At 37.6% G+C, this 23,164-nt stretch overlaps 7 protein-coding genes across 9 annotated transcripts; 4 read left to right on the forward strand and 3 right to left on the reverse strand.

The window, feature by feature from the left end:
- Nucleotides 1-2,491: 2,491 nt before the first annotated feature.
- On the reverse strand, nucleotides 2,492-3,629 carry LOC143361379 (splicing regulator SDE2-like). The gene is made up of 2 exons (XM_076800723.1): nucleotides 3,433-3,629; nucleotides 2,492-3,362 (listed from the first exon to the last, which is right to left on the reverse strand). The coding sequence occupies exons 1-2, from the start codon at nucleotides 3,535-3,537 to the stop codon at nucleotides 2,562-2,564; spliced, it is 906 nt and encodes a 301-aa protein (XP_076656838.1). The 5' UTR covers nucleotides 3,538-3,629; the 3' UTR covers nucleotides 2,492-2,561.
- Nucleotides 3,630-3,842: 213 nt separating this feature from the next.
- On the forward strand, nucleotides 3,843-4,986 carry LOC143361222 (transmembrane protein 216). 2 transcript variants are annotated; one of them, XM_076800456.1, is made up of 2 exons: nucleotides 3,843-4,156; nucleotides 4,233-4,986. In XM_076800456.1, exon 2 carries the CDS (start codon nucleotides 4,445-4,447, stop codon nucleotides 4,871-4,873), a length of 429 nt encoding a protein of 142 aa, XP_076656571.1. In that variant the 5' UTR covers nucleotides 3,843-4,156; nucleotides 4,233-4,444; the 3' UTR covers nucleotides 4,874-4,986. The 2 variants fall into 2 exon arrangements, with proteins under 2 accessions (XP_076656571.1, XP_076656572.1); XM_076800457.1 differs by having other exon boundaries at nucleotides 3,843-4,075.
- Nucleotides 4,987-5,400: 414 nt separating this feature from the next.
- Nucleotides 5,401-8,084, reverse strand: LOC143361221 (adenosine 3'-phospho 5'-phosphosulfate transporter 1). Its single transcript, XM_076800455.1, has 8 exons — nucleotides 7,666-8,084; nucleotides 7,350-7,558; nucleotides 7,072-7,277; nucleotides 6,696-6,920; nucleotides 6,473-6,623; nucleotides 5,888-6,099; nucleotides 5,688-5,813; nucleotides 5,401-5,607 (listed from the first exon to the last, which is right to left on the reverse strand). The coding sequence occupies exons 1-8, from the start codon at nucleotides 7,695-7,697 to the stop codon at nucleotides 5,440-5,442; spliced, it is 1,329 nt and encodes a 442-aa protein (XP_076656570.1). The 5' UTR covers nucleotides 7,698-8,084; the 3' UTR covers nucleotides 5,401-5,439.
- An 8,058-nt stretch (nucleotides 8,085-16,142) lies between these two features.
- Nucleotides 16,143-18,285, forward strand: Dnk (deoxynucleoside kinase). 2 transcript variants are annotated; one of them, XM_076801306.1, is made up of 4 exons: nucleotides 16,143-16,347; nucleotides 17,043-17,242; nucleotides 17,323-17,572; nucleotides 17,671-18,285. In XM_076801306.1, the coding sequence occupies exons 1-4, from the start codon at nucleotides 16,335-16,337 to the stop codon at nucleotides 17,985-17,987; spliced, it is 780 nt and encodes a 259-aa protein (XP_076657421.1). In that variant the 5' UTR covers nucleotides 16,143-16,334; the 3' UTR covers nucleotides 17,988-18,285. The 2 variants fall into 2 exon arrangements, with proteins under 2 accessions (XP_076657421.1, XP_076657422.1); XM_076801307.1 differs by lacking the exon at nucleotides 16,143-16,347 and adding an exon at nucleotides 16,821-16,958.
- An 80-nt stretch (nucleotides 18,286-18,365) lies between these two features.
- On the reverse strand, nucleotides 18,366-19,321 carry Imd (death domain-containing immune deficiency protein). Its single transcript, XM_076801308.1, has 3 exons — nucleotides 19,027-19,321; nucleotides 18,589-18,917; nucleotides 18,366-18,506 (listed from the first exon to the last, which is right to left on the reverse strand). Exons 1-3 carry the CDS (start codon nucleotides 19,319-19,321, stop codon nucleotides 18,366-18,368), a joined length of 765 nt encoding a protein of 254 aa, XP_076657423.1.
- Nucleotides 19,322-20,299: 978 nt separating this feature from the next.
- On the forward strand, nucleotides 20,300-21,691 carry LOC143361712 (uncharacterized). Its single transcript, XM_076801305.1, has 4 exons — nucleotides 20,300-20,433; nucleotides 20,503-20,904; nucleotides 20,981-21,165; nucleotides 21,253-21,691. Exons 1-4 carry the CDS (start codon nucleotides 20,302-20,304, stop codon nucleotides 21,536-21,538), a joined length of 1,005 nt encoding a protein of 334 aa, XP_076657420.1. The 5' UTR covers nucleotides 20,300-20,301; the 3' UTR covers nucleotides 21,539-21,691.
- A 173-nt stretch (nucleotides 21,692-21,864) lies between these two features.
- Nucleotides 21,865-23,121, forward strand: LOC143361715 (protein C1orf43 homolog). Its single transcript, XM_076801309.1, has 4 exons — nucleotides 21,865-22,260; nucleotides 22,326-22,482; nucleotides 22,572-22,791; nucleotides 22,905-23,121. Exons 1-4 carry the CDS (start codon nucleotides 22,102-22,104, stop codon nucleotides 23,095-23,097), a joined length of 729 nt encoding a protein of 242 aa, XP_076657424.1. The 5' UTR covers nucleotides 21,865-22,101; the 3' UTR covers nucleotides 23,098-23,121.
- The last annotated feature ends 43 nt before the right edge of the window (nucleotides 23,122-23,164 follow it).

Raw genomic sequence — 23,164 nt, forward strand, 5'->3', positions numbered from 1 at the left:
TGGCGGAGCAGCTCTCTTCTTTTCCCAGTTCTGGTTTTCGCTCAAGTCAGATTCAATTCGCGTGCTATTAGCGTTCGTTCTGTCCTTTCGCGATTTTCAATACTTTGTTTCGTCGAACTATTCAACGCCTGTGATTCTTCGACCAACCGATATTTCCGCGTCGCGGTGTGTGACTCTGCTCGTGACAAGATTTTCCTACGCTCGCGTTGAAGATTTTCCGATCGCGACGGCCCTCGTCAAGGTGCCGCTCAAGATTTCCGGCGAGATTCGAAGCAGAGGCTATCATTCTGTAAGATTTCCGTGCGTTGTTCGGCGACTAACAGGGCTACGGTCTTGACATAGACAATAAAGTGCATTTAGAACCGAAAGGACAACATTCTGACTCTCCCGTCTTCTCCTTGCCTCCTCGCGCGCTCATTTCTGAGTGGTCCCCGCCCCCAGGCGACTCCGACCGTCGGTCGACGCCAAACAATTTTATTTGAATTAAATTAAATGTTCGAAATTATGACCTTGAGCAGTAACACAAGCATCTAACCGTTTTACAAGGCAATCAATTGTACTTTCAATTGTTTCTGCTGGAATTGATTTACAAGATCTAATTATTATTTCTTGCATGTTCTCTGGTGTAGTCGGTTGATCACGATATACATCATCTTTCAGTGTTCCCTACAAAAAAGAATCAAGTATCTTGCGAATAATATTTCTATTGCACAAATTCCACCGATATCACATATCGCTCCACCAAGAACTTCATGAAAGAGATTTTGAAAATCTCGTAAATTTTTGTGAGTGGGGTTTTTGGCCAATTAGAAATGATAGCCGATTGTTTATTAACGTATTATTTATTAGTGAGGCTTCCTTCACAAATCATGGTCAAGTTAATTTAAGAAATACTGGAGTAATGCGAATCCACAATGGTTACGACAAGCAGATAAACAACGACCCTGGACTATCAACGTTTGGTGCGGAATTTTGAGGAATAAATTAATTGAATACTTTTTTATTCCCGGCACAATAAATTTTTAGAAGACATGCCTTTAGAAATTTGTGGAGTAATGTGGCACCAACTCGATGGCTGTCCCGCTAATTCTTCACGTACTGTAAGAGAATTTCTGAACAATAATCGCTGGATAGGACGTAATGGACACATACCATGGCCAGCTCGTTCACTCGATCTAACTCCTCTTGATTTTTTTTGTAGGAAACATTCAAAGACGATGTGTATCGTGATCAACCGACTACACCAGAGAACAGGCAGAAAAGAATAATTAGATCTTGTAAATCAATTCCAACAGAAACAATTAAAAGTACAATTGATTGCCATGTAAAACGTTTAAATGTTTGTATTACTGCTCAAGGTCATGATTTCGAACATTTAAATTAATTCAAATAAAATGATTGCACATTTTGAAGTTATGATTGCTTTATCATAAATTTTCCAGTTCATGGTCATTTGAAGGTCATAGAAGATCAGGTCATTGACCTCGTCTTGACATCAGGTACAACACTGTGAAGTTAAAAATATATGGTGCTATTTAAAAACCATCGATGACCTTCAAAAAAATTTGAAACCGACTGCTATTGGAACGTTTTTTTATTTCACCATATTTGCCCCCTGTAACAGCACAACTTTCCTCTAACATTTTCTTTTATTTCTAAGCCTAATGGAGCTATTTAGGTGGCCTGTTTCTCATAAACCACCCGGTATAAAGATATATGCTACATCCGAAACGGTAATGGTTTTATGACGCATTATGTTATTAGCGATATCATAATGTAAGCAAGGATAGGTTACATTGTTAGATGTTACGTAGCTAAATGGAAATATTATTCGTTTAGTATTGCAATTGTCTATGTTGTCGTTCGACAAGAGAACACCGGTATCGATATCCTTCGATTTTGTTTACACTTGAATTTCCAGCTCCAGCTACCACCATGTGAAGGGAATTTAAACGTTCTGCAGGCCAAATTTGTACTCCGCGGGAAAAATTAAAAATGTCCGCGGAATACGGTGCTCGTTCGTCCACTTCGTTATCGAATACATTATCTATCAAGGAGAACGAATCTTGCACGAATGTGAGAATTGTTGATACATACGTAAATATTTTTCTTCTAAGCACGCCGTTGTGCAATGATAAAAGTATACGCGTAATCATTATTTTCAGCTCACGTCGCGAAAATGTTGTCATAAATCGTATTACTATGTGTGCTTGGGAACTTTGGCGCATATGGTACACACGCAAATACAAAGAAATTACACGAGAAGCGATCGTTTGTACTCGACTGGTTCAAAATATGCGCAAGATCTCTATAAATGGGTGCGTCGATGCAAGTGCAGAGAATTGTTGGTAGATGACTTTTACAGGTCGTTTATCGCTTCGGTAGCCCTATTTGCAGTGGGCGCTAAACTCGTCAACGAACTAACAGAATGGAAAGTTTCTTGATACGTAGGAAACATATTTTTCAAAATAATAACAATAATACTCTCGAATGAAATACTGATTATTGTTTTACTATGCAAACACTTGTACAATATTACATGTAAAATACAGAAAGAGAACTTATTTAGTATTAGTATTAGACGAGAGTCCATCTCTGGGCACCACCGGATTGACATCTAACGATTCGCTGCGATTTATCGCGACGGAATCATTGTTTGATGCTGGCACGTTACTCGAATTTTTATTTTCTATTCGACGATCAGAACTATCTTCCGAGTAATTATTTTCCATCCCGGTTATATTCCCGCTGGTTCTACCGCTTTCGTCGCTAGAGTGTCCACTATCGTTTGATAATCGTCCGGTTTCATTCGTTTTCGTAACTTTTGTTTCTTCATTGCCACTTTCATCGGAACTATCTAATTCGTCGGAATCGATATCAATATCCAGTAATGTTCTTTTCTTATTGGGTTTAAATTCTTCGTTGTGTTTTCTTTTTAATCCTGACTCGCCAGCAATTTTGAACCCTTCCTCGACAGCGTCGCCAACCCTTTCCGTTAAGGCCGATCTCTCACGATCATAAGTCTGATCTTTGAATTCGTGTTTCGGTTCGGCGCAAAGTCGTTCCAATTTTTTTTTCTTACGCTCCGCAGCTTCTTCGTCTCGCTTGCCTTGCCTCTCGATCCAAGCCTTTAATCTCTTCTCCTCGTTAATGTCGCGAAGTCTACGGCCACTCAAGTCTCTGCAAGCCTCTCGATTCGTAGTTTTCTCGATTTGTGCACCGATTGCGCGCAACATCGATCCGAAGCCTCCTTTCCCTCCGAGCAGACGTGGAACGACAGAAACGCATCCACCGTAGCAAGTGCCATTTTCATCCACAAGTTTTCCATTGTGTACGATATAAAAGTTGTCGTGCGAGAAATTCTACAATCGAAAACTTTTGGTCACTTGAATGCAACATTTTAAGGTTAGATCAAGTAATTGCGCTACTTACCGTTAAATCTTCAATTCGATTGCGCAATTCAGCAATTTTAATAGACGTGTCAACGGTAAAAACTTGTTTTACGCCAGATGCAGTACTTATTTGTACATTTATCATTTTGATTACTCACAAAAGAACGCTGTAAACATACACTCTACTTCCTGAACTGTTCTAAACCTCGTCTGTTGTCTGTGATCATCATGTGATCGTGACCTCCCAAAGAGACAGAAAGTCAGCAATGTAACAAAAATCTGGAAAACGCTATCTAACGGTAGACCTCGGAACGAAACAAAGTCTCCGTACAGCGCCGTTCTATGTAGTACGCAAACGCTCAAACTAATAACCAAAAAAGTTACCGACAGAGAGAAGTAGGCATTCATAAAGCGGAAATGCTTAAACCACACAAACACAGATGTATACATACATGCAGAGAGGATAGAGACATGCATACATTGGTATGCATATAAATAAAATAAATACAGGATCTTGAAATGGGCGAGGGTGGCGTCGGACAAGCATTGATAATGAAAAACGAAAGAGCGGACACATCGAAAAAACGAAGAAAATAATTCTAGCAACTTGATATCCTCGCGTTTACATCTTCCTAACCCAAGTGGTGCGATATTTGTAGGCGTTGGTATCAACTTGGTATTCAGTAAGAAATAAGTTCTATATAAAGATTATTCGCTGCGATAATTTCAATGCATTTTTCTAATTTTATACGTCACGCACACGTGTATGTATTTATAATGGTTGAAGAAGGAAATATAGATTTTCATGTTAGAAATGATGACTATACCATTGTATTACAGGAAATTCGATTAAATTATACAAAGTCGGCACAGCAAGGAGAATTATGGTAAGGTATTCGTTCTCGTCGGCTAAATTACAAGGGAATAAATGATAATGAATGTTCACAGCGAAAGAAAGAACATGTTCAGTAATGAAACCAAGTTCAAATAAACAGACCGTACGCGAAGCCTGATGTGTACAATTGTCTGTATGCCGATTAAAATTCAATAGAATGCCCACGATAGCCAGTTCCTCTTTAACGTACGAAATTCTCATGTACCTAAATTCATTTTATTTCGGTATGTTTGCTGTTTGCGAAATAGGCATGGGATTCTTCAAGGCTGCGAATTTGCCTTCACCTGGTACGAGCACGACGCTGACAGAGTTTGCACTTTTATTCTTCCTCATAGTCACCGAAGGAGCTAGAATTTATCTCGGAAGGAAAGGAAACTTGACCGAACACGGATTACCAATTCTAATTGGAGTCGTTTTGACGGTGCCCAGTTCTTTGGCAACATTGTATTTTTTGATCTGGCAAAACTATGTGCTCAGGCTAGAAGTAATACTTTGCAGCATACAATTAGTTTTGTTGGCATCGGAATTAATCATTTCAATCTTGTGCCTTATAGCTATTTATCGACCTCCATCTCCCGAAGAGTAAGCTCATGCTAAATTCTGTCTTCTGTCACCTTTATAAGCATAACCCAAAGTTTCAATATTACAGAATTTTAATGTATGCAATATACAGATAAAAAAGATATGAAAACTATGAAACCTGATTCGTATTCGATTTGTATACCTTTGGTACTATGTAACAAGTACTTCTACGTGTATATGCGTGTGCACATACCTATTTTTATTTTTATAGGCATTTGTCAAAATGAAATCTTTTTATTAACAGTTTCTTTGTCTTTTCTTCTTTTTTTTTCAGTTTCTTTTTTAAAAACTATTCAATCATATAGAATTTTACATAAAGTATAAGAAAATAAACATAATCTTAATGAAAAAGTTATGTTTTTTATGTAAAAAGTTGCAGTAAGAGTTGTAAATTTTGTCTTAGAAGTATATGTAGTAGAATACTAAACGTTAGAGTTCAATTCATCGCGATCGACACGTTATAGGCTATATGTAATGTAATCGATTGAAATCAAAAGAAATTCATCAGATATGTGTTCGAAGAATAAAATATTCTTAAAGAATATATACCTATTCTCTGTATTTTCATGATCAATCTTTTATACTGTTATTCGCGGCTCTGCGCCTCCTAATTGCACGCAATCTATTATTACAATATATTCGTAAAAATACAGAACCAAATACTAGTAATATACCAATTATTCCGATAACTGTTACCCGATGATGATATATCAAACACGACAGTAATATTGCTAGACCCTGAAACAAAAACATAATTTCATCGATACATTTCATATTTTACTAGTGTTGGCATACGAGATATAAGTAACTTTTATTACCTGTCGGATTGTCATTATTATAACAAACGTCACTGGGCCGAATTTTGAAATCGTGTAAAATATATATAACTGGCCGGTCGCAGAACAGATCGAAATAAGTAAACAGTCGATAATGAACCTGGGATACTATAAAAAAGATGGTAACATTTTTATGATTATACAAAAAGCTTATTCCATTAATCCATTTTCATTTAAATTACCTTTGTCATAAACGAAAACATGAGAGGAAAACTCGATTGTTGAAATAAAGACATTGCGGTAAACAAACAGGAGAACATATTAACTACACACATCATTTGTACGCTCGTTGCACCGTACTCTGTAAATAGCGCATTTTGCCAGGTACTTGTAAAGCTATCTAATATTAAGTAGCCTCCTAAGAGAATGATACCAGAGGCAGTAGTTGCGTTGCCTAAAAATATTCAAATGCAAAATAGTGATCAAATTTCACAGATAAACAATTTTGTCTCGAGAAACGGCACCAATGTTGGTTTCGAGAATAGAAAATTTCTATCCTCTCTTCTTCTTTTGAAGTTATTCTTTCGACACCACTTAGTGCCAGAACAAGAGGGTATGCCACATTCTAGTCTTTTCCAACAAAAGATATCGTGCAACTTTATGGTCTACCGGGCAACTTTACGGACTTATAGGGTCTCAGCCCAGTCAAGAACAAAGTCAAGCCGAATAGATACCCTGATCCGAGAAACGGCAAAAGCCGATTCCGAGCAACTGTCGTTTCACGAGACAAAACTGTAAATCGATGTTATCGATATAAGAAGCATTACCGTTTCTGGAATCAGAACTATCTAACATAAATAATGTCATCCCAATAGAAATAAGTATGGCTGTGACATACTCGTAATACTCGTATGTAGTACGTGAGATTATTTTTCCCATAATCATAACTGGTATAATTTTAGAAGCTTTTGCCAACACCTGAAACAGGTAAGTACCGGTATAACTTTATAATATGAAAGTTTCGAAGGCAAGTAATAATACACCAATTACCTGTGTCGGAAAGCTAACATATTTTAGTGCTTCGTACTGACACCAACTGCTCATGATATTCGACAAAGAACAAAACGCGTATTTATAAAGCGGTGCTTTATGCTGTGGTTGTCTTTGAATTATCAAATAAAATCCTGACATTAAAAATGCCAAAATTCGATTAACAAATACTAAAAATTGAGAATCTTGAAAACGTTCCTTATTCCCGTTACCATCTTCATACTCCTAAGAAACAAATATTTTTACATAGTAAATACCTTCAAATCTTAAAGTTGTTATTGGACTGCACTATGTATTAATGATTCTATCTCTATAGCACTTTTATCTCGCTTATATACTCAATTGTACCAGTATCAAAAATAATTCCAGACCATACCTGTGTCATTATCTTTTCTTGTAAATAACCCCATGATAAGTAGCTGACTTGTAAACCAAAGAAGCAGTACAGAAGTAGTAAGGCATCTTGCATGAAAGTACGCTGATTAATATTAGATGGAGAGGATGTATAAGAAGAGTCTAAGAGTCCTGTTTCACAGTGACCCATAAAACACGAATGTATCAAACTTGGAATATATCCTTTCCCTGTTCCTCGAAAAGACAGAATTTTATATAACAATTTAGTTTAAAATTCATAATATCTCTATGTTTCTTTACCTGCTCTTTGTATGTATTTGGTGTAACGAACATATTTATAGATGAGGTAACCCGGTAACAGTACAGTGGTATAACTTAATAAATTTAAACACAAACGAACAATCCAATTGTAAGAAGAAGATTCTAACAACTTCTCTCCACTATTTACCAGGGACTGGAAAATTTCGCTTGCTCCAAATATAAGGCTTACCGAGAGTAAAAGTAATATGCTATGAAAAAATCATTAGAATATATTTTAACATAATCCAGAGTTCATTACAATGTACAATTTTTATAGATGTAATTTTTCAAACAAGATCATTTACCTATCACTTACCAAATTATGAAATCGCTCACAAAATTTCGCATTGTTTTTTTATTATAATCTCACTTACAGCGTAAAATGGATAATTACTAATTGTTTTGCAATCTTGATAGTTACCAATTGTTTTGCAACCTTGGTCAATCGACGTCAAATGATTTTAGATTGCAAAAATGTAATATTTCTATACGAATAATTTTAAAGTAATATCGCATTACATATTGCGTATGTACATGATACATAATATCTTTAAATCATAATTTCATGAGATAGAAAATTCTTCTTATGACAACGTAGAAAATTTATTAACCATCATCAATGAAAACTACAACGTACTACGTTCCGATTGATAATTTCTGACGATCGAAAAATGATCCGTCAAATCATTTTTTGAAGGAAATTGTGTCGTTGTACTAACGAACGTCGAATCCATATCTACTGTTATGTACGTATTAGGGACCCGAAATTACGATACTTGTCTGCAGATGGCACAACCGGTTAATCTATCAATTTCGCGGCATGAGTTCAAACGCCTCAAAGTACTAAGGTACTAAACTCCCGAACGCGGCTTTATCTGGGAAGGGAAAATGGATATAAAATGTTATAACGTAACTTGGTCGGAAAACTTTGCTGTATTTCTAATAATGTTGATGGGTCGACAAAGTGATTTTCGAGATCAAAAACGAGTGTCCCGGGCCTTTGCTCTGTTCCTTTTATCGGACCTCCGGTTCCAGGATGCGTTGATGGTGGGGCGTCGTGAGGTCCAATCAGAAGGGTAGTCTCCTCCCCTAAGTTGCGTGGGCCTAGAATGCGTAAGGCTTCGAAGGAGTGGCCCAAGGGGACGTAATCTGAGGGGTTACTCGCGTGTAGCATGCCACGTGCGTTTCGATTGCCGTTCGATGTCTTCGTAGGTGGCCTCTTGTTCGGGGGTGACTAATTTATGTCTTCCAGGTCCTTGAGGGAGGCTGTAGAGCTGTCTTCTCTCGGGTCTGTTTTTCCTCGTTGTCCTTCGCTTAAGCGGGCCTGGTCCTAGTAGAAGTGGTTCCGCTCCGTTATCGCTTGCAGCTGGCATTCCTTGCGTCTCGCTTTCCCTACTCGAGTGACCTCTTAACTTAACATAACATTTTCTAACTGCGCTTTCTTAAAAATTATCCTTATAGAATACGTGTCTGTTCGAATACGCGCGGTATCATGTCTAGTTATTACCGAGATGGCGCCTGTTTCGATTAGGGCGACGTCACACCTCCCCCCTTAATAAAAAGGATGTTACATGTAGTAACAACTTTTACTTTAATACTAGGTAGAACACCTTATAACTAAGCGGAACAATAATAATTAATAATAATAGATTAATAATAAAATTAACGGTAAACGCAAAAGGAAAAATAATAGCAAAGCGCCAATTGCTACAGTAGTAATAATAATAATAATGATGACAATAAAAAAAAATATAGTATAGTATGATTATAGTATAGAAAGGGGGTAGTTATAATAATATTTATTATAGAAAGCAGAGGTACTAAAATGCTTAGTAACATAGACAGATATTTTATTTTGATATATAGAATAATAGAGAAAATAACTACTGTAACATAATCATATTAAAGGTATGCATATATACAAAAACACAAAAAGAAATTAAATGACAATAGTAATAGCGATCTTAATAATGATGTTTATAATTATAAAAGGATGTGGTATGACTAAGTATAAAAATAGGTGTTACTAACGATACAGCTTATTTAGAAGATATATGCATATATTATTATTCGCCTATATTCCGCATTCATGATACATATGCATACATACGTAAGCACCCTTGCTATAATGCTCGACTCGATATTCTACAGGTATATCAAGGATCTGGTTGTGGATCGGGTAGCGGTTCAGGCCTAATATGGGCTAATTTAAGTTTATTGGTATGGACTATCTTCATACGTGATTGGTTGATTGCGATTTCGGCATTGAAATCATCAAATAATCGGGTTATTTTATACGGTCCGTTCCATTGGGGGAAATTTTAGTTCGTTTGAGCATATAGTGATAGTATACCCTTCCGTCGAGAAACCAGCCTTGAATAGTTTTTCTATATCGATCCAAGGAATTTGATCTAAGTCGTTACGATTTTTCGATACACTGCAAGTAAAGAGGCCAAGTCCCTTCATTAAATTTTTTAAACTATGAATGCACAATTCGATGTTTGTAAGGCTGGTAGGTGAATTGGGGGTTTCTTGGGTAATTAAGTGGAAAATATTGGTTCGACCGGATCGGATGGCAATGGCTTCACCTACGTTGGCATCCACGTTGCGCAATTCATGGATGGAGAACCTCCCTTGTTCGAGTAACTCATTACTAGTTGCAGAAGTTAACTCGTAGTTTGCCGAAATGAAATGAACTATGTGATCTTTTCTCAGAGATAGGAAATCTTTACTGTAGGTAAAACATGAATGGGTTAAAGTGTATAATTCGTTAGTGTTGAATCGGGCAGCGATCGGTGGATCTTGGTTGGATATGTTTCGTTCTTCTGAAAAAGGGTTATCGTCGGGTTGGGTAGCGTCAGAGTCAACCGTGTCCCATAAATACCTTCCCTCGATGCGTGCACTGCAGCCTGTCCGTGGAGACGGTACGGGAATTTGCGCGCGTACCGGAACTCCGACATGGCGTACAGGCGAGATTTCCCTCGTTGCGAGTACGGGTTTTATCGTCGCTTCTCGTTGCACTGCAGCTTGTCCTTGGAGACGGTCTGGGAATTTGCGCGCAGAACCGGAACTACCGACATAGCGTGCAGGCGAATTTTCCAGCGTTGCAGGAAGAAGGGTCCACACTTTACTCCCCGGGACACGATCTACTGTCTTGTCTTGTTGAGTAGTCATGCAAATGTTGTTGCAGGATTTCGATGTTATTGTGGATGGTGTTCGGGTGGATACAAGTTGGTTGTTTATCTGGGGTAGATTTCCTATCTCTTCCGCCAACTTCTCGCTAGCAAAGAAGCAGGCGGCAACGGAAGCTTCACATTCGAGACATTGAGATACTTTGCCAGGATCGTCACCCGTTTCGATATCAGTAACCGGTGTTTTGTCCGCGCGGACAAGCATCTTTTCTTGACATCTAGAGTGAGAATCCCTTTGAAGTTCCACTGCCGTTTGTTGCAAAACCTCATCCGGAACGTTACGGGAAAGAGCATCCGCGTTGGAATTTACGCGTCCTGGCTTGTATACGATATTATAATCGTACTCGTTCAATTTGATTCTCCATCGCATTAATTTGGAGGTTGGATCTTTGGTGTTGTGGAGCCAAACTAGAGGTCGATGGTCCGTGACAAGGGTAAATTTATGGCCGTACAGATAGGGGCGGAAATGATTAACAGCGAAAATTATGGCGAGTAATTCCTTTTCGGTAGTAGAATAGTTTGTTTCGGTGTCGTTCAGTGTTCTCGATGCATAGGCAATAGGAAGATCTTTGCCTATATCACCCTGACTGAGGACGGCACCGATGGCATAGTTGGAGGCATCGGTAGTGACTATAAATGATTTGCGAAAATCCGGATATTGCAGGAGGGGTTGCCGGCAGATAGTGTCTCTTAGGTTTTCAAATGCTTCTTGCGCAGCATGGTTCCAGAAGAATGGAGTACTCTTTTTTAGCAATCGAGTCATGGGTTTTGCGAGTCTCGCGAAGTCCTTGATAAACCTGCGATAGTATCCGATTAATCCTAAAAAGGATTTAATTGTTTTCCTATTCGAGGGTACCGGGAACGATTTCACGGCTTTAATTTTACCGGGGTCTGGCTTCACTCCTTCGTTAGTGATCAGATGCCCTAGATAAGCTATTTCTTTGCGAAGAAACATGCACTTTTCCGGTTGAAGTGCCAGCCCAGCGTTTTGCAAGCGACCTAGCAGAGTGTTTAGTTTTCTAGAGTGTTCTTCGAGTGAATTAGCATAGACGACAATATCATCCATGTATACGAATAATTCGATACCCTGTAGACCGACGAGGACACGATCCATAAGCCTCTGGAAGGTGGCTGGTGCGTTACAAAGACCAAAGGGCATTCTATTAAACTCGTAATGTCCAAAAGGGGTTGAAAATGCGGTTTTTGATTTAGAAGAGGGGTCCATAGATACCTGATGAAACCCTGAGGCTAAATCGAGCGTGCTAAAATATTTAGCACCTCCTAATTGATCGAGGATATCCGTTATATTAGGGAGTGGGTAAGCGTCGTTGATTGTTTTTTCATTGAGTCTGCGATAGTCGATGACCATTCGCCAACGAGGTTCACCAGACGAATCCGGCTTCTTCGGCACGATCCAAACAGGTGAATTATATGGGGAATCGGAGGGTTCGATGATTTTATTGTTAAGAAGGTCTTGGACTTGGTTCTGAATTTCTGCCTTGTGGATCTGAGGATATCTGTATTGTTTGGTGTTTAGCGGGCTCTCATCGGTGGTAATTATCTTATGTTTACGGTGGTGGTGGACTCTAATTTATCTCCAGGTAAGTGAAATTGGTATGCGTAAGTAGCAACACTTGATAGAATACTAACTCTTTCTTCCTCGTTCAAATTATCTAATTTAAGAAGGCCAGAAAGCTTTGAAAGTCTCTCGGCAGAGGAGCGTTGGTTGTCTATACCTGGGTTACCGATTCGAGCAGAACGGGCTAATGGGGGTTGAGCCTCGAAATCTTCCAGTTCGACCGGAGGTAGAGTAATATTGACCTGATCATACGTACAATTAATGGCGAACAATTTTACATGACCCTGATCTTGCGAAACAATTGCTTCTCCTACGTACACTCCCGGTCCGAAATCCATTTTCCTGACGTAACCTTCCCTTAAATTTGGAGTTTTAGTAGGAATTTTAATTAACGTTTTAGTTCGCGGCGGCAAGTCGAACGAAGGGTGGTTACAAAACGGAATTTCTTTATTCCCTAAGATTAGTGAACTTGACAATTTTTCTCGAAAAGCTAGAAGAGCCTGCTGTTTAGTAAGGAATTCCATTCCAATAATTCCGGATTGTTCTATGGGGAAGCTATGGTCTACTACTTGAAATTTTATTTCGACACTCAGCATATTGAGAGTAATTTCTCCATAGGTTCGACGAGTTCCTGTCCCAATGCCTCTCAAATGATACGAAATTTTAGTGTTAACATGAACCTCTGGAGAAATCGCACTTTCTTTAATTAGATTCAATTGTGAACCGGTGTCAATGAGGAAATAACCCTGGTTGTTATGGAAAAAACAATGATCTATAATTATGACGGGGAGTTGGGTTGTTCGCTTTCGACTGAGATCGTAGTTAACCTGGCAGAGTCGGGTCGCGCTTTTATTGCTACACTCTTCGTAGCGCTGTCTCGAAGAGCGAGATTGGAGTTTAAATTACGCCCAGGTGCAATGTATGATGATGGGTGATTATCCCTACGTCGTTCCCGATCGCGCTTAGTAAAACAATTAAACTCGTTATGACCTTTCCGTTTACAATAAGTGCACATAAGGGCCTCCCGCCGTTTGAAGCTATTGCAGTTTTCTGACGCGTGACCCGGTTTCCGACAGGTATGGCAGTAAAGGCGTGAACGACGATCATCACCGCCTCGTGTTGCCCGGATTTCGTTTACCCGGACTGTCTCTATTTCTTCGCGAGGACGTCTCGTGTCAAATCTTCGTTCTTGCCCACGTTCGCGACGATCGTATCGCACGATTTTTTCCCGACGAACACGAGCTCTATTCTTTTGATGTTCCTCCTCGTCCATCGCCAAATCAATGGCCGCTTGGAGAATCGCGGGTTTTCCTTGACGAACCTGAGTCTCGATTGTATTACTCAATCCCGTGATGTAACAACTGCAGGCGTTGTCTATGGCCCTAGTCCGTACTCCATATGCGACGTCCGGATCACATTCTTCATCAATCGCGTCAAGTATATCGTCTAATAATTCTTTGACTCGATTCCCGTACTGGAGTGCAGATTCTCCGATTTCTTGATACATATTCGACATACGCGTTTGGAGGGTGTCGAGAGTGTGCCTTGGGGTAAATGCACGTTCCAAAGATTTTAGTAATTCTTCCAGATTATACGTATCTCGTTGTCGTCGGATATGACTTTTCGCGTCCTTAATTACTTTTTTCTCTATTATTTTAACAAGAAATTGCCGTTCGTTCAACTTTACCGCCTTCCAAATATCGCGGCATAATCTCGTAAACTCTTTCACCGGTGTAGACTTCCCATCAAATTCAGGCAAAATTTCTGAGGCTAATTTTAAAGAGATTTGGCATCCGCGGACGGATTCGACATTAGAGACAGCGGAAGCAGAAGATAATTCCTCTATATTCGAATTTTCGTACTGTTCAGACACAATCGATGGGAGTTGATACCCCGGTGGCCGAACAAATGGTTTGTCAATTTCATTTCGCATGATCTCAGGGTCACGCCAAGGGATAAGAGAGAAATCGGAGGAGCTATCAGACCGTGAGGTTCCCTGCGGGCACGCGACAACCCACGAGCTAGTCGATCGACTATCGTTACTCATGTTTACACTAGACAATTATCTATCTTAATCTAAATACCAAACTAATCTAATCCTGACTGGTCACTCGAGATAGAAACAATGAACGTGTGTCTTACACTTGAGCTGCTGATGAGTTGACGATGTCCGCTGCTACTGAATTCCAGAAGGGTAGGTTCGTTTACTAGATGTTGTTCCCTTCTTCAAATGGATGTTGAATGTGCAGCTATCAGGATGGCAGGTGCGCAGCAGGTATCCAGTGATTGCCAGTGATTTCAGGGTTGCTTTAGGCTAGCTTGCGTGGCCGCTGATAATCACCTCTTCCGGTATTCACCCGTCGCTCCCTGGGGAAACCACGCCAAAACCCAGGAGGGAAGAGTGGCACGAAAACTCAGTTTGTAATTCACAGTTCAATGTTCACCTGCACTCTTTTATTGTCCTTATTTAATTAAAATACACTGTTAGTTCAGTTCGAATTCTAAGTCACAAATGTGTTCTTTTGAAAAAGCGCGCACGAAAGTTGGCGTATCCCACCGCTGTCACCACTGTTATGTACGTATTAGGGACCCGAAATTACGATACTTGTCTGCAGATGGCACAACCGGTTAATCTATCAATTTCGCGGCATGAGTTCAAACGCCTCAAAGTACTAAGGTACTAAACTCCCGAACGCGGCTTTATCTGGGAAGGGAAAATGGATATAAAATGTTATAACGTAACTTGGTCGGAAAACTTTGCTGTATTTCTAATAATGTTGATGGGTCGACAAAGTGATTTTCGAGATCAAAAACGAGTGTCCCGGGCCTTTGCTCTGTTCCTTTTATCGGACCTCCGGTTCCAGGATGCGTTGATGGTGGGGCGTCGTGAGGTCCAATCAGAAGGGTAGTCTCCTCCCCTAAGTTGCGTGGGCCTAGAATGCGTAAGGCTTCGAAGGAGTGGCCCAAGGGGACGTAATCTGAGGGGTTACTCGCGTGTAGCATGCCACGTGCGTTTCGATTGCCGTTCGATGTCTTCGTAGGTGGCCTCTTGTTCGGGGGTGACTAATTTATGTCTTCCAGGTCCTTGAGGGAGGCTGTAGAGCTGTCTTCTCTCGGGTCTGTTTTTCCTCGTTGTCCTTCGCTTAAGCGGGCCTGGTCCTAGTAGAAGTGGTTCCGCTCCGTTATCGCTTGCAGCTGGCATTCCTTGCGTCTCGCTTTCCCTACTCGAGTGACCTCTTAACTTAACATAACATTTTCTAACTGCGCTTTCTTAAAAATTATCCTTATAGAATACGTGTCTGTTCGAATACGCGCGGTATCATGTCTAGTTATTACCGAGATGGCGCCTGTTTCGATTAGGGCGACGTCACACTACTAATGGACACGATATGTGAAATCTTAGTATCGATTGTTGCCGTTCGACACCCGCGAACACATGTTTTTCTTGGTTCTTTCAATCGATCTACATAGAAATTTTACGGAATGAAACTTTTTTTTAGGAATAAACGTATTTTACTACCTATACATTTGCAAATACATTCAAAGTTAAAATATAATATTTAATGTCATTTTTTATTCAACTTTCTTGTGATTTATACCAGAGAAGCTGTTTGTACAAAATATAAATATAAATTTATACAATACATTCCACTATATTTCAATATCAAGTATACATGTTACTTTAAATAATTAAATAACATGTAGATTTATTTGTACATGTCAGCTACTACAATTCTGCCTTGAGAAACGACACTAACGTTTGTTTTCAAACTAGGAAATTTATATCCCCTCTTCTTTTTTTGAAGTTATCCATCTATCATTGTACCCTTTTCCAACAAAAGATTTCGCTGCTTGGCCGGCAACTTTATGGTCTGTCGGACAACCTTAGACCAGAGCTCCGTTTAGACCACATATACTAATATAAGTATATACATATATGGTCCAAGAAAGGGCCCAGAAACTACTCAAAAATAAAGGGCCGAATGGGTACTCTGATCAGTGAAACGGGAGAAGTCGATTCCGAGCCACTGTCGTTTCTCGAGACAAAACTGTATTGCATACATTTCTATTGATTACTAGTAAGCACGTAGATCTATAGTACGAGTGTTCTAAGGCTGTTACATCGAATGAAGCAACCGGCAGGAGAAAACAATATTCAAATTAATTGATCTTTTTACAAATTATACGTTGTAGAATAACAAACATTCAGCAGTCATGATTTTCAATGGTAAGTTTCAACCGACTGACTAACTAGTGGACATGAAACCCATCATACGTACTCGAAAGTGTTTTGTGACAGTGGTATAATTTGAGTATTGCTGATAAATTCATTTTAGTTTGTTGAAATTGCATGTTTTTTAGCATAATTGTAGTTCCATAACAATTAATAACGCGTAATATTTGCAACTTGTCATAACGTATTATTTACACGCAAGCATGCGGTGGACCTCCATTGGCCGGTTTTTCCTTTCAGCAGGAACGTATCTACTCGCAATACTTAACCTACTTGTACTCTTGTACCCATTTATATTTACTTACATATGTATATCTGTACCTTGATTCTTTCAAATTATACGCCGTATGTTGTTGATTTTTTAATTTTTGTCGTAATAATAATGCAGTGACGACTATAGAACATGAAAAAAGAAAACTTGTATTTTAGTGTTTGATACGTCCCTGCGAGCATCATTGCTTTGGTGGTGTATGTATATATGTAGCTGTGGTATTGTGTAGAGGCACTTTCCCGCCTAAATTCTATACGTAAAGTTTCGGTTTACATTACATTGCGTAGGGTTGCTTCCTTCTAAAATATTTAGTGTTTTTGTTTCGTTTTTAACGGTAAGCAATACTCTATGAATGTTACAGTAATTGAAAATGTTTTCAAGTGATAATACTTCATGTCTATTTCTTGTACATTTAAAGGGAAGACTGTGGCCACACTACTGACAAAAATGACCAACGTGTCTTTTAAATTATACAATCGACCGTTTACCGTATGCATAGAGGGAAACATAGGAAGCGGTAAAACAACGTTTTTAAGTCATTTCAAACAATTTAGAGATACCACAGTCTTAGAGGAGCCTGTAGAACTCTGGCGCGACGTAGCTGAAACTAACTTACTGGTAAGCTTTTGGAAAATTTAGTATATCAATGTGAAGTTACAAAGAAATTAAATTAATGAGCATGTATCGTTGGTGTTTAGGAGTTGATGTACACAGACACATCTCGTTATGCTTTCTTATTTCAATCCTATGTGCAGTTAACAATGTTACAATTGCACACACACAAAACTCCACACCCGTATAAAATTATGGAAAGATCCGTGTATAGCGGAAGATGTTTTGTCGAGCACATGAAACGTAAAAAGATTTTGAATGATGCAGAAGCTGCTGTTTTAGACGATTGGTATGAATGGAGTATGAAAAATGCTAATATAGAAACCAATTTAATAGGTAACATATCACCGATGGTTTATAGGACAATTGTGCTGTTGTAAGCTGGAAGTTAAATACTAACTGTTTTTATTAATGCTATTTGTATATTAAAACAGTGTATCTAAGAACATCTCCAGACGTTGTGTATCAGAGATTGAAAGCCAGAGCAAGAAAGGAAGAGAAGTCTGTGTCGTTGGAATATTTGGAAAATATTCATAATATTCATGAGGAGTGGCTATATCATAAAACGTTATTTACTTTACCAGCACCGGTCTTAGTATTGGATGGAAACAAAAGTTTAGAAGAAATGGTATGCGAGTTTGAGAATTGTAAAAATCGTATTTTTAGTACTAGAATAGAAGGTAAAAATTACATAGAAAACAGAGATGTTCCAGTAAGTCCCACGTGTTCTGAACCTGAAGTTAAAACATGAACATCCAATTAACAAATGTAAATCTTAATTCGCTAAATAACCGCCTTAGTTAAGTAAATGTATTTTTTTTATTGGATCTCATATATATATATATATAGAATTTCAATTAAAATAATTTGTTGATCTGGTTTTTCAACAGTTATGAATTTATAATTAAATGTCAAGTATTGTAAAAATTTTTGTAATATACATGTATATCATAAATTGCAATTATAAAAATTTTATCGAACATTTACATTTATCATACATTGTCCGATTCCTTTACATTGAACAGCATTAAAATATATTTCTTCGAGTTTCACCATGTATGCAGTTCCTGGCTAGTGAACGGATAATATAATTATGATAAAATACATTGAAGTCAAGCAAACAATCGTATCAAATTGAATCTTTCCGGGAAGATGCTAATCTTTTTGCACAATCGTATTCTTGACAAACCCACAGAGCATTTGTTAAATGACCAATCTCAGCAGCCTTTGTATTAGCCTGTTTCCAGTCTAAAAATATCTGATAGATTACCTGGAAACCATTATTACATTATTAAAACCAATATTGAAAGAAACTACAGCACTGCGTATTCTCATATAGTAATTCAATTTACTTCGCTTATTCCTCTGAATCCATAATTTTCTTCAAATTGTTCAATTTGACCATCCGAATAGAATAATCTTCTGGCAACGTCTCTCCAACCATGTCCAATATGAGTCTTAATAACAAATATATCTTCCAAAGTAACTTCATCGGTGCAATCGCAAAGATGTTTTACATTCGCAGGCATTTGCAATTCCCGTGATTTCGACTCGGAATCTTTTGACGATGCGGTATCTTTCGCAGGAAACTGATTAATGTTGCAAATGTAACTGGTTCTCGAGCCGATTTTTACGCCATTCGAATTGATTATATTATAATTTACAACACTCGCTGATTGAGCTAAAGAAAGTAATTAAAACTTGAATGTTAAACTTCGATCTGTTAGGAACAATCGGGTAGAATCGTTCCTTTTTTAAGAAATCATATGCAACAGTTACGACATACTTACAGCATTGTTTCGACTTTGTTTTCGTATTAGTTTTGGTATTAGATTTGCGACGTTGTTTTGAATCGGACGTGGAAAATTTCGCTTTGTCTGTTTCTGTCGTCTCAGGATGAGTATTTGTTGGCACCGAGTCATTGATTTGTGATTTGTTAACTTCCGATGTTGTTTTCGATTTTTCATTTGTCTCGCCCTCGTTTAAATTATGAGTGTACCCTTTAATCCCTATTCGCGGTGGTTCAGGTATCGCATCCGTTGTCAACATATGAAATCGTCGAGACAAATTGGTAAGTATCGGCATTTTATTTTACCGAATGTATTCAGTTCAAATATTAAATATGTAGAATTATAAACCTCCAAATAATTTCGGAATTGAAGCCACGCGTTATCGTTTACACTATATTATCAGTTCATTCTGTGACTGTGACTGTGACAACTGACTGACAACTGATACACGACATACGGGATGCAAAGAAGCAACAGGTTGTATGAAATCAAAGAGGATATTCTCTCTGATGAAATGAATCACACTTTGTTCTATGTCAAGGAACTTGGGAACCTTGAAATACACTTATATTATGAGATTAAAATGAGCTTAAACAAACAACACGGAGTTCACTCAAATGTACCATGTGCATTGTACAGGGATTGCACTTTACTTGAGAACTTTGTAATTCGATACACGAAGTTTTCTCGACTTTATCCGATGAAAAGAGTATTTTAAAATATAGAATCATAAATAGATTTCCTACACTCGTTTACACTAAAATGCTTTTTCCTCCGGTTTCACTTGGAAATTTTCCTTACTTTGTGGGAATATGTAGATTTACTTGCTACTATTCGTGGTAGCAATAACGGTTTTCCTGAACAATGTTACACGATAGTGTACTGCGTTATTTCAACATTATAACCTTTTCACTATCGCCACGAGTGGGAAATACCCAAATAACTTATGTATACAATATACGTATCGTCAAAACAATCAACTGGTTTTGTACTGAGGCGTGACGTAATGTATCCTATGGTGTTTATTTTTCATTTATAATAAATCAAAGTGAATGTATAGTAGGGCGTCAATTATCCGAACTATTAATTGTACTTTTCAAATACGCAATGATTGTTGCAAATACTTTTCTTGTAACTTATTCGCTTTCGTGGATAACATTAGCGAAAATCTACAGAGCTTGAGATTTCATTGTTGTTTAATTAATTTTCAGTGGGAGACATGCGATAGAAAGTGATATATAATTTTCTACAAAAATTGATTATTCAATCAAAATCATGAGTAACAAAGATATTATGAAACATTACGTATTGTCACAGTACACTGTCGAGAAGTTAAAACCGATTAAGGAAACATTAAAAAAGAATACGCATCAGGTTGATTCTTTATGGACCGTTGTAACAGGAAAGGTTTGTGCTGGCAAAAAGTTATTGTTAGTATGGTACAAGAATATTAATATTTAAAAGTATATCATTTAGGAGGAAAATAAAATATACACAGAAGAAGAAACTACAGACGAAAGTGACGAAGACGAGGACAATGGTTCATCTAAAATGCCTAATTGTACCCAACGTCCATCAACCCAATTTTATTTTACACAATTTGGCAATAACTTTGAAAGGGAAATTAAGCAAACATCTGTCCAAAAATGTGATATTGTGGAATACCTTTTTGAAAGTTTAGAATGTCCCAATGGAAAGTTGGATGCAAGTTTATTAGAAAATTTAAAGGACGAAGAATTTTTAGAGGTTGTTCGTAGCTTAGAGAAAAAATTAAGCATGACAGGTACCTATAACATTTGTTGCTCCTTGAATAATATGAGCCTAGAAGATAGAACAAAATATGCATCAGTTTTTTATACGTATTTACTATTACCAAAGGTAATAAACATTTATATTCACACATTCTGTGACGGTTATTTATATTGCCATAATACAGTTAATTTAAATGTTGTAGATAATTGTTATGGAAGGACCTTCGAGAATGTTGTTGTCCGTTATCGTAGAAAGCATACAAAAATTCCCAGATGATATTCAAAAGTTAATTTTTTTTCCTCTGCTAAACATCGATTTAAAAGATACAACAATCGTCAATGTTATAGCAAATACTTTTGAACATCAACGGAGTCCTGTTCTGATTGCGTATGTATAAAAATTATCATTATCCAAGAACATTTAACACCAAGCATTTCTTATTAGACGTTCAATTAATTGAAACGATGTTTGCAGGGAATATCTGTCGAATGCAAAAGAACTAAAGCTATGGCATCTTCCTGTTTTACATCACTTAATATCTGCCAGACTAGATGATGCAACAAAAGAAAAATTCTTACAGCTATTATCTGTAAAGGCACTTGATTTTTCCAGAGAGAAAAATTTTGGAAAACTGGTATTGTTATTCATAAAAATAAATGTAAATTTTTCTGAACAGCAGAAATTCTTGTTGCTGGAAATTGCTAATATGAATCAAACATTTTTCAAAAAACCTATACAAAACATGTTAAAAGATATGTAATGAATTTTTTACTATAGAAGATTAACATAACGACTGCATGGCGAATTATGTAAAACACTTTTTATTTTAAGTTATCGTTGATATTAAGGTTGTTTTGTAAAATTATAATACAATTTAAATTGTATAAAACATCTAAACTTGAAATTTTACAATATATTAGACACTAGGATCCCGTATAATTAAGAAACATTATCAAACAATTGTTGGTAATCTGAAATAGACAGATAAATATATGTATCTATACAGTGACGCGTCGACTTGCGGAGTCGCTATATGTATAGCCAGATATACATATATAGCAAAGAACATTCTAAATGTTCAGCGTCGTGTAACATTTACGTCGGATGCACCGATTGTGATTGTGAGCTAAAAAATCGCTGATATATTCGGTTAAGAACTTAAAAGACAGATCTAATGGCGAAGTTGCTACTAGAAAAGTATCATGGTCATATTGTTATATCGTGTCATTAATTGCATATGATAATGCTGGAATGTCAAATGATCTATAACCTCTTCTTCGAGTGAAACGGAATGAAAAAGCGAAAAGGTATAATAATGTAAACATGACGGAGGAACTCTCTGGTGTGACGATAGTCATATTTATCGCGGCTGGTGTATTAACAATGTTATTGCTATTCATTTTTGCGAAACGTCAAATTATGAGATTCGCTTTACGATCACGTCGTGGCCCTCATATTCCGATCGGACACGATGCAAGGAAGGTATGAACAATTACAGATGCTTCTAATGTTATTGTCAAAAGCGTGACGTCCGTTTAATTGTTTAGTCTCTAAAGAAGGAAATTGAAAGACGAATAGAAGTAATACCAAGAATTCAATACGAACCTCAACTTATTAGCGATCCACGATTTATCGTGACTCCTCGTGCACAAGTTCCACCGCATTATTATAGACTGAAAGCAGTAGACGATATCAGAGCTTTGGGTAACTATGTCTTTATGTTCCTTGCGATAAATCGGTAATTAGAGGATAACTCGAAGGATATGTGATTTTTCCTCTATCGTTTACTATAGAAGCTGAAATTACAAAGTACGATAATTGTCTCAAGAGGCATCCGTCTGAAAATTTAAGAGCTTATCTGCTCTCTACGTTAGCTACTCCGTTGAATGGAAGTGGCCAAAGATTAATTCAACAATTTTGTGACTTGTACGAACACGCTAGACACGATCCAACCGAATTCGGAGACGAAGAGTATCAAGTGTACACTCGATTGTTTCTTAAGTTAATGGATGCGTAAGTACCATGGTTTTAAAGCAGAAAAAATAACCAAAAATTATCGAACTTTTCATATAAGATGCTTACGTATAACGATGTGCATAGGAGTCTAAATTCGATTGTTTTTTTAGAGCCCGTTTATTAAAATCCTATCCAAGTAGTAGAAAATCTAGTCCAAGTCGTACACCCATAAAAAAGAATGTTGAGACCAAACGAAACATATTGGAACCTAGGATGAAATTACCAGAAGATCATACGTTGACCGGATCAAGACCGAATACTCTGACAGTTATAGCTTTGGACAATAGCGAAACATCTGTTTAGTATTATCAAAAACGTTACGTACAATATGAACGATCGTTTACATTCTTCTCCATTGCATTCCATAAAC

This window comes from Halictus rubicundus, chromosome 15 (assembly GCF_050948215.1).
Source record: "Halictus rubicundus isolate RS-2024b chromosome 15, iyHalRubi1_principal, whole genome shotgun sequence".
Taxonomy (NCBI): Eukaryota; Metazoa; Arthropoda; class Insecta; order Hymenoptera; family Halictidae; genus Halictus; species Halictus rubicundus.